Below are 12,913 nucleotides of genomic sequence, written 5' to 3' on the forward strand. Positions count from 1 at the left end.
TTGAGGGGTTCTGATCCTCTAACAAACTGATAATTTGTTAAACGTAGTTCTTACCATCTTTTAAGTGATGTTCGATCTTTTGTCCTAAGTTAACAAGTTTAGGTAGGGTTAATCTGATTTTCATATAATTTTAATTATAAACTAGTTTTTTTTCTTTTGTAACTTTTTTAACACTTTAATCAAAGTATATTACATTTTAATCAAGTGTATATAGTTTTTAAAATAGTGCAAAGGGGTTGCCCCAACCCTTATTAGCCTTTAATGCCACTCTATAGAGGAAATCATTCTTTTACTTTTATTTCTCCTTTCTTTTTTTTTTTTTTTAAATAATTTAAAAAAACATTTATTTGGGTATATATTTCTTTCTTTCTTTCTTTTTTTTTTTAATTTTTTATTCCTTTATTTCTCATGTGTTCCCCATCCTGAACCTTCCTCCCTCCTCCCTCCCCATACCATCCCTCTGGGTCATCCCAGTGCACCAGCCCCAAGCATCCAGCATCGTGCATTGAACCTGGACTGGCATCTCGTTTCATACATGATATTTTACATGTTTCAATGCCATTCTCCCAAATCTTCCCACCCTCTCCCTCTCCCACAGAGTCCATAAGCCTGTTCTATACATCAGTGTCTCTTTTGCTGTCTCGTATACAGGGTTATCGTTACCATCTTTCTAAATTCCATATATATGCGTTAGTATACTGTATTGGTGTTTTTCCTTCTGGCTTACTTCACTCTGTATAATAGGCTCCAGTTTCATCCACCTCATTAGAACTGATTCAAATGTATTCTTTTTAATGGCTGAGTAATACTCCATTGTGTATATGTACCACAGCTTTCTTATCCATTCATCTGCTGATGGACATCTAGGTTGCTTCCATGTCCTGGCTATTATAAACAGTGCTGCGATGAACATTGGGGTACACGTGTCTCTTTCCCTTCTGGTTTCCTCAGTGTGTATGCCCAGCAGTGGGATTGCTGGATCATAAGGCAGTTCTGTTTCCAGTTTTTTAAGGAATCTCTACACTGTTCTCCATAGTGGCTGTACTAGTTTGCATTCCCACCAACAGTGTAAGAGGGTTCCCTTTTCTCCACACCCTCTCCAGCATTTATTATTTGTAGACTTTTGGATCACAGCCATTCTGACTGGTGTGAAATGGTATCTCATAGTGGTTTTGATTTGCATTTCTCTGATAATGAGTGATGTTGAGCATCTTTTCATGTGTTTGTTAGCCATCTGTATGTCTTCTTTGGAGAAATGTCTATTTAGATCTTTGGCCCATTTTTTGATTGGGTCATTTATTTTTCTGGAGTTGAGCTGTAGGAGTTGCTTGTATATTTTTGAGATTAGTTGTTTGTTGGTTGCTTCATTTGCAGAAAAGAAGAAGTAAAACTCTCACTATTTGCAGATGACATGATCCTCTACATAGAAAACCCTAAAGACTCCACCAGAAAATTACTAGAACTAATCAATGATTATAGTAAAGTTGCAGGATATAAAATCAACACACAGAAATCCCTTGCATTCCTATACACTAATAATGAGAAAACAGAAAGAGAAATTAAGGAAACAATTCCATTCACCATTGCAACGAAAAGAATAAAATACTTAGGAATATATCTACCTAAAGAAACTAAAGACCTATATATAGAAAACTATAAAACACTGGTGAAAGAAATCAAAGAGGACACTAATAGATGGAGAAATATACCATGTTCATGGATTGGAAGAATCAGTATAGTGAAAATGAGTATACTACCCAAAGCAATTTATAGATTCAATGCATTCCCTATCAAGCTACCAATGGTATTCTTCACAGAGCTAGAACAAATAATTTCACAATTTGTATGGAAATACAAAAAACCTCGAATAGCCAAAGCGATCTTGAGAAAGAAAAATGGAACTGGAGGAATCAACCTACCTGACTTCAGGCTCTACTACAAAGCCACAGTTATCAAGACTGTATGGTACTGGCACAAAGACAGAAATATAGATCAATGGAACAAAATAGAAAGCCCAGAGATAAATCCACGCACATATGGACACCTTATCTTTGACAAAGGAGGCAAGAATATACAATGGATTAAAGACAATCTCTTTAACAAGTGGTGCTGGGAAATCTGGTCAACCACTTGTAAAAGAATGAAACTAGAACACTTTCTAACACCATATACAAAAATAAACTCAAAATGGATTAAAGATCTCAACGTAAGACCAGAAACTATAAAACTCCTAGAGGAGAACATAGGCAAAACACTCTCAGACATACATCACAGCAGGATCCTCTATGACCCACCTCCCAGAATATTGGAAATAAAAGCAAAAATAAACAAATGGGACCTAATTAAACTTAAAAGCTTCTGCACATCAAAGGAAACTATTAGCAAGGTGAAAAGATAGCCTTCTCCTTTCTTTTTTAAATTTGAAAAAAGACATAGGAGACTTGGAAAATACAGAACAAGGTTACATATAGTTCTACTATATATTACAATTATTTCTTAAGTAGATAAATTAAGATTTTTAGTTGGAGTTTCAGTATCAAACTCTCAAAAATCAATTGAATAGATAGAAAAGTAGAAGGATATAGTAGACTTGAAAAGCTCTATGAACCAATTCAACATAATTACATTCTTAACTTTTAATGGTTTCTGTTTTAAGCTCTTCTAGTGATTCTTTTCATGTTACTGAATAATAACTTAAGATCACAACTTCTTTATCAGTTTTAGACATTATTTACTGATTGCCAGTTCCATTGGAAATTAGATCATCTGTAACATGACAGCCTTTCCCCCTCTTTCCTCTCCTCCTTGGAAGTGTTTTTGGTTTTTGTGGGTTTTTTGGTTCCTCTGTTCCACACCTTTGTAACTTTAAGCATGCTATTTTTTCTTGTGTCAACACCAATAAGCATCTCTTAACTCCTTTGTAGAATTATTCAAGTGTACACTTACTCTTTCTTTCACCTCTGTTACTTCCTTCTCCTGTACTCTTACTTTTATATAGTAAAGCTTGAAATTAGTTTCTAGTCTTTCATTTATCTCCCATCTCCTTGACTTCTGAGTTTAATTGAACAGTGGGTGGGAGATAAATTCATGTAGTCCATCTGTTACCTTGAACCCCCTGGTTTCGTTTTAAACTCTTCATGGTTAAGTCGGTTCTCATGATGTAAACATAGTAAGTCTACAGCCATACCACCCTGAATGCGCCAGAGCTCATCTGATCTCGGAAGCTAAGCAGGGTTGAGCCTGGTTAGTACTTGGATGGGAGACTGCCTAGGAATACCAGGTGCTATAGGCTTGGGCTTCCCTGATGGCTCAGACGGTAAAAGAATCCGCCTGCAATGCAAGAGACTTGGGTTCGATCCCTGGGTTGGGAAGATCGCCTGGAGAAGAGAATGACTACCCACTCCAGTATTATTGTCTGGAGAATCCCATGGATGGAGGAGCCTGGCAGTCTATGGTCCGTGGGGTCGCAAAGAGTCGGACATGACTGAGTGACTAACACAAACATAGTAAAAATTTGTTATTTTAAACAAAAGAGTAAATAGGTTGATTTCTAAAGAGATTCTTACAGAATCCTCCATGATGTTTTACTTTGCAGGTACGGAAAACTTTTTTCACCTTAGCATTTTGTGACTTCTGTAGAAAGCTGCTTTTCCAGGGATTCCGCTGTCAAACATGTGGTTATAAATTTCACCAGCGTTGTAGTACAGAGGTTCCACTGATGTGTGTTAATTATGACCAACTAGAGTAAGTAATCAAAAAAAATTTTTTTGCCACTTTACATTTAACTTTTCTTAATGTGAAACTAGTATGTCTTAGAATCTGTGGATGTTTGCTTTACAGAAGAGTTGTTACAGGGAATTTTTTGAGGTTTGGCTAGACAGTAGTGTAGCCAGTACTTCTCTTTCAGATTATAATTCTGGTCTGCTGTACATTTCATTTATGTTTCATATTCTGTTTTAATTAATATAAGATCTCTTCCCGATAGATACCACTTTTAGATGGTTTTTGAGTGTTTAAATTAACTATTATATTTTTGGACCACAGATTGGGGAGTCTGGTTCTGTCAGCTGTTTTGTAAATTAAGTTTTCTCTCGAAGTTAGTGTCTGTGTCTCTCTCTCCCCCCTCTCTCCCACTCCCTCTCTCAATATATTGAGTTAATTTTAATCTTTTTGTGTGTATTGTCACTACTGCTATTAAGGTCTTACTTTATGATCACTGGAATTAGGGAGAGTTCCACTCAGTAGTTTAAAGTACATGATAATAATGTAATCTTTTAGCAATAGATACATTTTCTTCTAATTCCTTAACCATAAAGCATAATTTTTCCTCTCTACTATGTAGAAATTTGCTATATAGAACAATTAGTTTTAGATTCTGAGCTTGTCTTTGAAAGTCGAGTATAATTTTTTACCCTAAGCTATCAGACAGAAATACAGCTAATTGAATTTAGCAGTCTTTCCTGAAAATGCAATTTGAGCTCAGAAATTTTTGTTAATTCTTTAATGTATTCTGGTGTATGAAGCTTCTGGGTTTTGCACAAGTTAGGTTTGTTTTGTTTTGTTTTTGTTTTTGCCTCACAGTTTGCTGTTTGTCTCCAAGTTCTTTGAACACCACCCAATACCACAGGAGGAGGCCTCCTTAGCAGAGACTACCCTTCCATGTGGCTCATCCCCTTCTGCACCCCCCTCCGATTCTATTGGGTATGATTTGATTCCTGCTGTTCAGTGACATGCTACTTGAGCTGATTTTTCTTTTTTTTTAACTTTTAGTTGCCTAGAAACATTTCCAACATTTGGGTCATTAAATTAAGGACTTTTTTTTCAGGTAACTCATCACACCTGTCATACATTTGGTACAGACACAGAGGGTTAAAACTGACATAGACTGTTGTAGGACCATACTTGGAAAAAATCAAGCAACAAATAATTTAGAGTCCCTGCCTTGTGCTTGCTTTATTTTTAATATCAGATACAGAAGTATATGATTCCCATTTAGAAAAAACCATTGACGCAGGAGATAATGGCCAACAGTTTTAAGCTAATATATAATTATAATCTACAATTTATGATATATTATTTTAAACTATGTGATAAATATTGCAATGTTTACAAAAGAGAATAGTGAGACAGAGTAGTGAACATTTAATCAAGAAAGTGGGATTTGAACTGGACCATAAAGAATTCCAGAGTCTGAATGAGCTCAGGAGATAAAAGCACAGTAGTGATGGTGGGACCAGAGGGGTAGGGGGAGAAGAGAAGGACAGAAACAGCTTATCTTCATTTTCTAGTTTATCCATTTTCTTTAGATTGGATAATAATATTTATAAGATTTAATCCAGATTTTTGTTTTTCCTACGTGAAGACCAGTGTCCTTTGCATACACATTTCTGACTTAGGTGCTACATGTTGCTGTCATAGTCTTCATTTATTATTAAGTTTCGAGAATGACTTGCTGTCACTACACCAGATCAATTATATTAATTAGACTGCCCTCTACAGTTGTAGTTAGTTCAGGCTTTTTCTACTTTTAAGTTATGACATAAACTGTGTTACTGCCTTGAGACTTTAAATTAGCCTCTAAGTATTTAGAAAAGCCAGTGCATGTTTCAAAAGTTTCTGAAAGCTGTCATTTTAAAATTCTGTTTACCTCCTCCCAAAATCCCTTGCCAAAGCCTGTTATTGGCTGTCTAAAGCAAAAACAGAGACAGCTTTGTCACAAACTAAAAATTAATCAATTAATCATAATAAAACCCTGTTTCCCTGGTGGCTCAGACGGTAAAGCATCTGCCTGCAGTGCAGGAGACCCAGGTTCGATCCCTGGGTCAGGAAGATCCTCTGGAGAAGGAAGTGGCAACTCACTCCAGTATTCTTGCCTGGAAAATCTCATGGATGGAGCCTGGTAGGCTACAGTCCATGGGGTCGCAAAGAGTCAGACACGACTGAGCGACTTCACTTCACTTCAATCATAATAAAAAGGACCAGTAGAGCAATTATTTTTATTTCAGTTCTAAGTGGATTCATTTAGTTAATATGAACAGTTAAAGTTAAAATTTCTTTCCCTACCCTTTTAAAAGGATGCTTCAAAGAAGTAAAACTCATAAGTTGGTATGGTTCAGATTCTAGTAATATATTTTATTTAGAAGCTTGTTGTCACAAGTTGACTTTTTTGGCTCTTCCGACCTTCATCTGGTCCAAAACTATATTTTCTTCTCATTCTTCTTTAAACTCTCTCTCAAAAATGTCTTTTTATTCCCTCAGCTGTCTTTCTGGCTGTCTTATTAACCACTTGATACTGCTGATAAGTTTCAGAGTTTGCATAAGATGGGGTGCAACAATAACCAATCTCTGAAGAGAAGCTGTTAGCATTGAATCATTCATTGGTCCTGACGGAGCTCACTGAGTCGCACCTCATCAATCAAGTGGTACTCACTTCTCAGCTCCCTTGGATATTCTTTCTGAAGAACATAGACTTCTCATGGGTGTTTACAATCTATTCTCAAAACTTTAATGTGCTCTGTGAATGCCAGCTTCATTTTGGGGGCAGTGAGAGATCATAGACTTTGTTATTTATCTACACTACCAAAATAGGTCAGTCTGTCAGTTTCATCAAAAAGCAGTTTTTAGAAAATTTGCTTTAAGGTTTAATATATTATTCTTCTGTGCGTCTTGTATCAATTATTGGGCATAGTAAACATTTCAAACTATGAGAGATTGACACTCTGAGAATCATCTTTTGAATTTGGAAATTATTTTTGCCATTTTTGTTCAAGATTTTAATTTACCTCTTGTATAAAGCAATAGATACATCTTGTATAAAGCAACAGATACCTGAAATACACATGTGTGGTTTTAAAAGATTTATGATTTCCTAATACTTCCCATAAAAATTTCATCTTAGTAACTTCATCAAGAAATGGCAAAGATAGAAATAATTAGCAGACATTATTCAGTCAGTGTGTACTTAGAACATTTTTGTATAATGTTAAAGAACAAGAGTTTCTTCAGCTGATTAACCACAGGTAATTTCTAGCCATTTGAAGATTTCTCTGGAGTTATCTGAATAAAATCAGTATTCTTATCATTGATACTTCGTGGAGGGTCTGCTTGAGCAAAGCAGCTTTGTTGGTATTAGTTGTAAGCATGTATCAGTTTTTTAAACTAATTCTTTTAAAAGCCATTACTGCCATTGCCTTTATTTTAAGGTTTTATTTAAGATTATGAAAACAAAATCTTTATTCATTTTTCTATGTTATTCTTTCTAGAAAGTTGCTCTAAATCTTATCTTCCAATCACTTGACTTTTCCAGGCCCCCAATTCTCACCAGTCCATCTCCTTCAAAATCCATTCCAATTCCACAGCCTTTCCGACCAGCAGATGAAGATCATCGAAATCAGTTTGGACAACGAGACCGGTCCTCATCAGCTCCAAATGTGCATATAAACACAATAGAACCCGTCAATATTGATGTAAGTATCCAGCAGTGTTCGAATGTAGAAAATTCAAGTGTGTTTATTTTTCTGCTGTTTTTTTGGATCACAGACTGGGGAATCTGGTTCTGTCAGCTGTTTTGTAAATTAAGTTTTCTCTCTCTCTCGAAGTTAGTGTCTGTCTGTGTCTCTCTCTCTCCCCTCTCTCCCACTCCCTCTCTCAATAAATTGAGTTAATTTTAATCTTTTTGTGTATATTTTTAATATAGATTTATAATATAGATCAGAAATAAGTGCCATGTTTCATTTATCACAGTTAGTATAAGTAACAGACTTTTCATGAATTACAGATCAGAAAAGCCTTGTCATCTTCTCTGCTGGCATAAAATATTTAACTAGTACCAAAGTATAGAGTTATTCTCATTGGTTTTTTCCTTATGACACTTCTGTAAAAGTCTTATTTTCATTTATTTAACAGATAATCAATCCACTTGACCCATTTGAAGGTATAGAAAAAATAAGAATATACTTGCATATTTCAATGTGAAGTCTTTACCTAAATTTCTAAAAGTTCAGCTTTGAGTTAAATAACGCTTAAGGACTAATCATTACTTTATGTACTTCTCGTGCAAAGCTACTGTTTACCTTCTTTACTTTCTTGAGTATACCATTGTACTCCATCTCTATACAAATCAATTATTTTAGCTACTTCTGGCTGATCACTCTTGAATTTTTTTCCTTTTCTAGTTTATGTTACACACTGGAAGTTAATTATGAACCTTAGTGTCACTTCTTCAGTTTAACCTTGACTTCTGGACAGCAAAAACCATTCCCAATATAGTTCCCTAAAATAGGAATTATTACATGATGACCTAACTTAAGAGGTCATCAAAAAACATTTGTATTAATAAAAGGCTTAGAAGACAAAGCAGAGGTCTATTTCCCATAGTATAGACCAAGGGTCAGCAAACTCTTAAAGGGCCAGATGGTAAATATTTTAGGCTTGTGGATCTTGCAGTCTCTAAAGACAACTGTTGAGCTCTGTCACTAGTGTGAAAACAACCACAGATAATAAGTACATTTTAAACAAACAGGTGAGGCTTTATTCCAATAAACTTCAGTAAAGCGGGTGGCCAGCCCATTGTATTTTGCTAGTTCCAGATATAGACAAAAGGGAAGGAAGGGTTGAGAAAAAAAGATGACATACACAGGATCACTCCAAAAGGACTGGTTCATTCTACTGTATCATCCTGATAACCAAATTCCTGAAGAGAATAAAGAGCCCTTGACATCTGAGCTGTGGTGGGGTCAGGATCATTTCTCCCATAATTTGTACTTTAGAATAAAAAATGTGGGTTATCCTTAATCTTGAATGTAATAAGCAACAGAAAAAGCTACCAAATTTGTTTGCATTGGGAAGTAATCATATTTAAAAAGAAATCTGAAACTGTTTACCCAGATAAGCAGGATACTGAAATTACTGAGGGGTCATGTGTATGCTAGAGGACAGCCTGTTGTTCTCTAATGAGCCTAATGTTCTCGTTATACAGGCATTCCTTCTGTGAGTCCTCATAAGGTTGAGTAAAGGAGCCAAAATTATCCTAACAGGAAAATATTCACTAATTAACAGACTCCCCTAATAAGTCTCCACCCACATATTCCTCCCTCCCAGTTTAATACTAGCTTGCATTCCAGCCCCTTTTCATCATTATCCAACATTGCTATGAAAAAATAAAGCAGACTGATTGCTAGTCTGACAACAACAAAAAGATTTTAAGGATTTATTGAAGATAATGAAAAGCCACTGGGAAATAAGGATACAGCAGAATTAAATTAGTCCAGTTAACAGTAAAAGAGAGTAAGTGTCTAAAGGATGACAAGAGAACAGGCTTTTCTAAAGAAAATGAATTAAATATCGAAGGATTGATGGAGGCATTGAGGGAACTGAAGAAATCCTTTAAAATTTTTATAGAAATGATTGATTGTGATGTGAAAGATGAATATTAAATTGAGAGTTTCAGTTTATGTTATTGTAAGTTTGATATTATGGCCAACAAAACCTTGATTCCCTCTGTATTAATTCTAAGAATTAGCATATTGTTGACATTATAACTTAATATTTTTGTTGAAGTAAATGAAAATAAACTTTTTATCAATCTTAATTTCATTTTTCAAGATACATTCCCAAGTCAGACTTTCTTCCTACTTTTTGCTATGAAATTTTTTTTCTGATTTTGTTGGATTTATTTAAAGTAGCCTTTTCTTAATACCAATTTTTCTCAGCTAAAACGGTCTTCTTCCATCTGCCTAGACCCACATACAAAGGGGGAAAAAAGGAGGAGAGGGAAATAAATGAATAAGAGGATTTTATGAAATATGAAATCAAATCTTATTTCTAGGTTAGATCTATTGTCAGTATGTTCAAAGTTGTAAACTTTGTATTTACTTTCAAAAGTAACATTCTTTTAGACTATTTCTCTTTATATCTTAGTGTTCCTAAGATTCTCCTGTTCTCTTGGGCTTGAACATTTGGAGTGTCATGTTTACATCTTTCTGTTTCATCTTCCCCATAAGCAAATAGTCATAAGATATCACCTTTCCTTTTGATATGTATCTCAAATTTGTTTTTTCTACCACCATTTGGGCCCATATTTCTTCACTTGAACTACTTATGACATTAATCTGCTATATAAATTTCCTGCCATTGATTTCTCTGTCCATTTACATTCTTTATTGCTACTGTCAGAATAGGGTTTTATTTGTTTTATTATTTATTGTAAGACTTCAATCACCATCTGTTCCTTTGTTATAAAACTTTTGTTTACTTCCCATTGATTATAAAATATAAACCTTTTAGCATTTCATTCAATTTCAGTCATCTCATTCAGTTTCAGTCATTATTTATCATTTATTATTCCAGTAAACCAAATTTAATATTTACTGTGGGATAGGCACTGTATCAGAATAGGGAATTAAGATGAATTAGCATACAGTCTTTGCCCTCAGGGAGATCACGGTCTAATGGATGAATCAGACATATAAATAAATAAACACAAAAATATACAATGATGGTTTATAGAAGGGGATGAACTCTACCTGATTAAAGACAGTCAAGTTTAGCAGAGAAGAGATAACATTTAAGCCAGATTGTAGAAGATGAACAATGAATATGAAGGAGTAGGGATTTATTAAGTACCTAGTGTTAGGGGTTTTAAGAAGGAAGAACATTTGTTAAGGAAATGGTATGTGCAGAAGTATGGAAGTACCTTTATGTGGGATGTAATTAATACTTGATATTGTAGGGAAGATGACATGTATTATTCTGAGGTCTCTGTAGTAGTTGATAGTGAAGGGTCCAGTAAACTGAGTGGGAAAGAAAGTGGTCAGCTCTTTACTTTAGAAAAATCTTTTGAATTAGTGAGAGATTTGATAGACGTGGTTGTTAGGATTGATACTGTAAATGGCATGCTTACTATGTGCTAGGTCCTTTACCAAGTACATAAAATTTCTTATTCCATCCTCATAAACACTTGTGAGTTAAGTACTATTATTTTCCTTCTTTTACTGTTAAGAAAATTAGATTTAGAGTTGTCAAGAAACTTTTTCCAGATCACACAGGTGGTAAATGATTGAAATGGGGTAAAACCTGGCCATTCTTCTTATAGGCAATTGTTGTTCTATCTAGTAGTAAAGGAGAGAAGTGGGAGATGAGAGATAAAAAAAGACAATGCCTAGAATTCTCTGCCTTAGGTGTATACATAGTATTTATTTGATTCATTAAGATAGAAATGCCTAGGGAAGAACAGGGTTTGTAGGAATGAAAATGTTAACTTTTATTTTGGACATACTGACTTGAAGATGTCTGTGCATCTTTACTGGTTTAGAAGTCCAGTACCAGTTGAAATAAAGACCTTGAGTAGAGATACACATTTAGAAATAATTAGCCTATTTGTGTTAAAGTCATGGATGTAAATGATGGTAGAAATGCAACCCTAGTGATCATTAACTTTTGAGATATAAGCAGAGACTGTCTTTGTCTGTCTCCATTATAGGCTCCTCTTCCTAAATTTAGCTTCAAACAAGTAAGAGAAAGTGGTGTTGAAGAAGCCAAAGGGAGAAATGGGGACTTCAAGAATGCTGAAGTAGTTGATGGCAGTTGTCATTGAGACTCAAATGTATTCAATATAACTATTGAACTGGACAATTACAGTGTCATTTTGATGTCATTAAGAGCTGTTTTAGAGGTCTAGTGGAGGAGAGCAAAAGCTGGTAAAAATGTGGGATTGCGTGCCAGATTTGAGAAGCTTGGCTACAAAGGAATGATGAAAGCCATAGACTGAAGCAGAATCATGTGAGAGACTTGAGCATACTTGTAACTTGAGGGGAAGAAGCAAGTAAAGAGAGAGGTTCAAAAGAACAAGAGAAGGAGTAATTAAGGTAGTAAATAAAAATTCCTTGAACTTGGAAGTGATGTTCCTCAGGGGCTGCTGCTGTGCTGCTGCTAAGTCGCTTCAGTCGTGTCTGACTCTGTGCGACCCCAGAGACGGCAGCCCGCCAGGCTCGAGGAGTTAAAGGTGAACATAGCTGCCTCTGAACTCTCTAGAGACAGAGAGACCGTGGGCAGATGACCTAACCATGGAGCTAACAGTGTCTGCCCCTTGTAGTGATTATCATTCTTGGCACAAAAAAAGAATTCAGAAATTATAGCTAATATTATGCAGATGTTTGTAGATATAGAGACAGAACAGAATGTTCTTTGATAGCTTCTGTTTTCTCTATCCTGCTAAAAAGGGGAAGAGCAGTAATTAGGAAAGGAACCATAGGAAATTGGGGGAAAGTTTGAAATAGCCAGTATTGGAATACTAGAAGGTCCTGTTTAACCTAGATCACATAAAAAAAGATTGTCAGAGAGCTTTAAGAACATATTTAAGATCGGAAAATACAAGCTTATGGTGGTTATTAGCAGAAGGTTGTCCAGAAGGCCTTTCTTTTTTTTTTGGCAGCACTGCTCAGCTTATGGGATTGTACTTCCCTGATGAGGGCTTAAACCCCAGCTCTCAGCAGTGAAAGCTCAGAGTCCTGGACCACCAGGGAATTCCACCTCTGCTTTTCTGCATCCTATCTACCACTCAAACTCCAGCTCTTAGATTAACTTCTTCAAATGCTTCACCAGTGACCAAGTTCTATAGTTATTTCTTTATCCTTTGAACTTATGTTGCACCAAGAATCTTTTTACATATACTGTTTATTTGGCAATTAATTAAGCAACTTTGGCACCTTTTTTTTTATTGTTTTCTTAAGCTCTTATTTTTATGTAATTTCTATGTTTGTATATCTTTCTTAGATGATAAGCTGTCAAGAACTCAAAGTTAGTGAGACCACCATGATTTTATATTTATTGGTAGTCATACAACCACTAATACTTAGCACCTTATTTGCAGATATTTGTTGATTATTCTGTATAAAATGGTAAAGGTTTTTTATAG

The 12,913-nt window shown here is 35.2% G+C and overlaps 1 protein-coding gene and 1 pseudogene across 7 annotated transcripts in view; both read left to right on the forward strand.

Moving 5' to 3' along the window:
• Window positions 1-12,913, forward strand: part of BRAF (B-Raf proto-oncogene, serine/threonine kinase) — a 176,635-nt gene that overhangs the window by 97,942 nt on the left and 65,780 nt on the right. For 6 of the 7 annotated variants that reach the window (XM_027538828.1, XM_027538830.1, XM_027538829.1 and 3 more), the window contains exons 6-8: window positions 3,596-3,744; window positions 4,582-4,701; window positions 7,307-7,466. In XM_027538828.1, coding sequence (XP_027394629.1) covers window positions 3,596-3,744; window positions 4,582-4,701; window positions 7,307-7,466 — 429 coding nt within the window. The remainder of the gene's footprint in view (window positions 1-3,595; window positions 3,745-4,581; window positions 4,702-7,306; window positions 7,467-12,913) is intronic. The other variant, XM_027538827.1, reaches the window with a different exon arrangement.
• On the forward strand, window positions 3,174-3,292 carry LOC113891924 (annotated as a pseudogene).

This window comes from Bos indicus x Bos taurus, chromosome 4, assembly GCF_003369695.1.
Source record: "Bos indicus x Bos taurus breed Angus x Brahman F1 hybrid chromosome 4, Bos_hybrid_MaternalHap_v2.0, whole genome shotgun sequence".
Classification (NCBI taxonomy): Eukaryota; Metazoa; Chordata; class Mammalia; order Artiodactyla; family Bovidae; genus Bos; species Bos indicus x Bos taurus.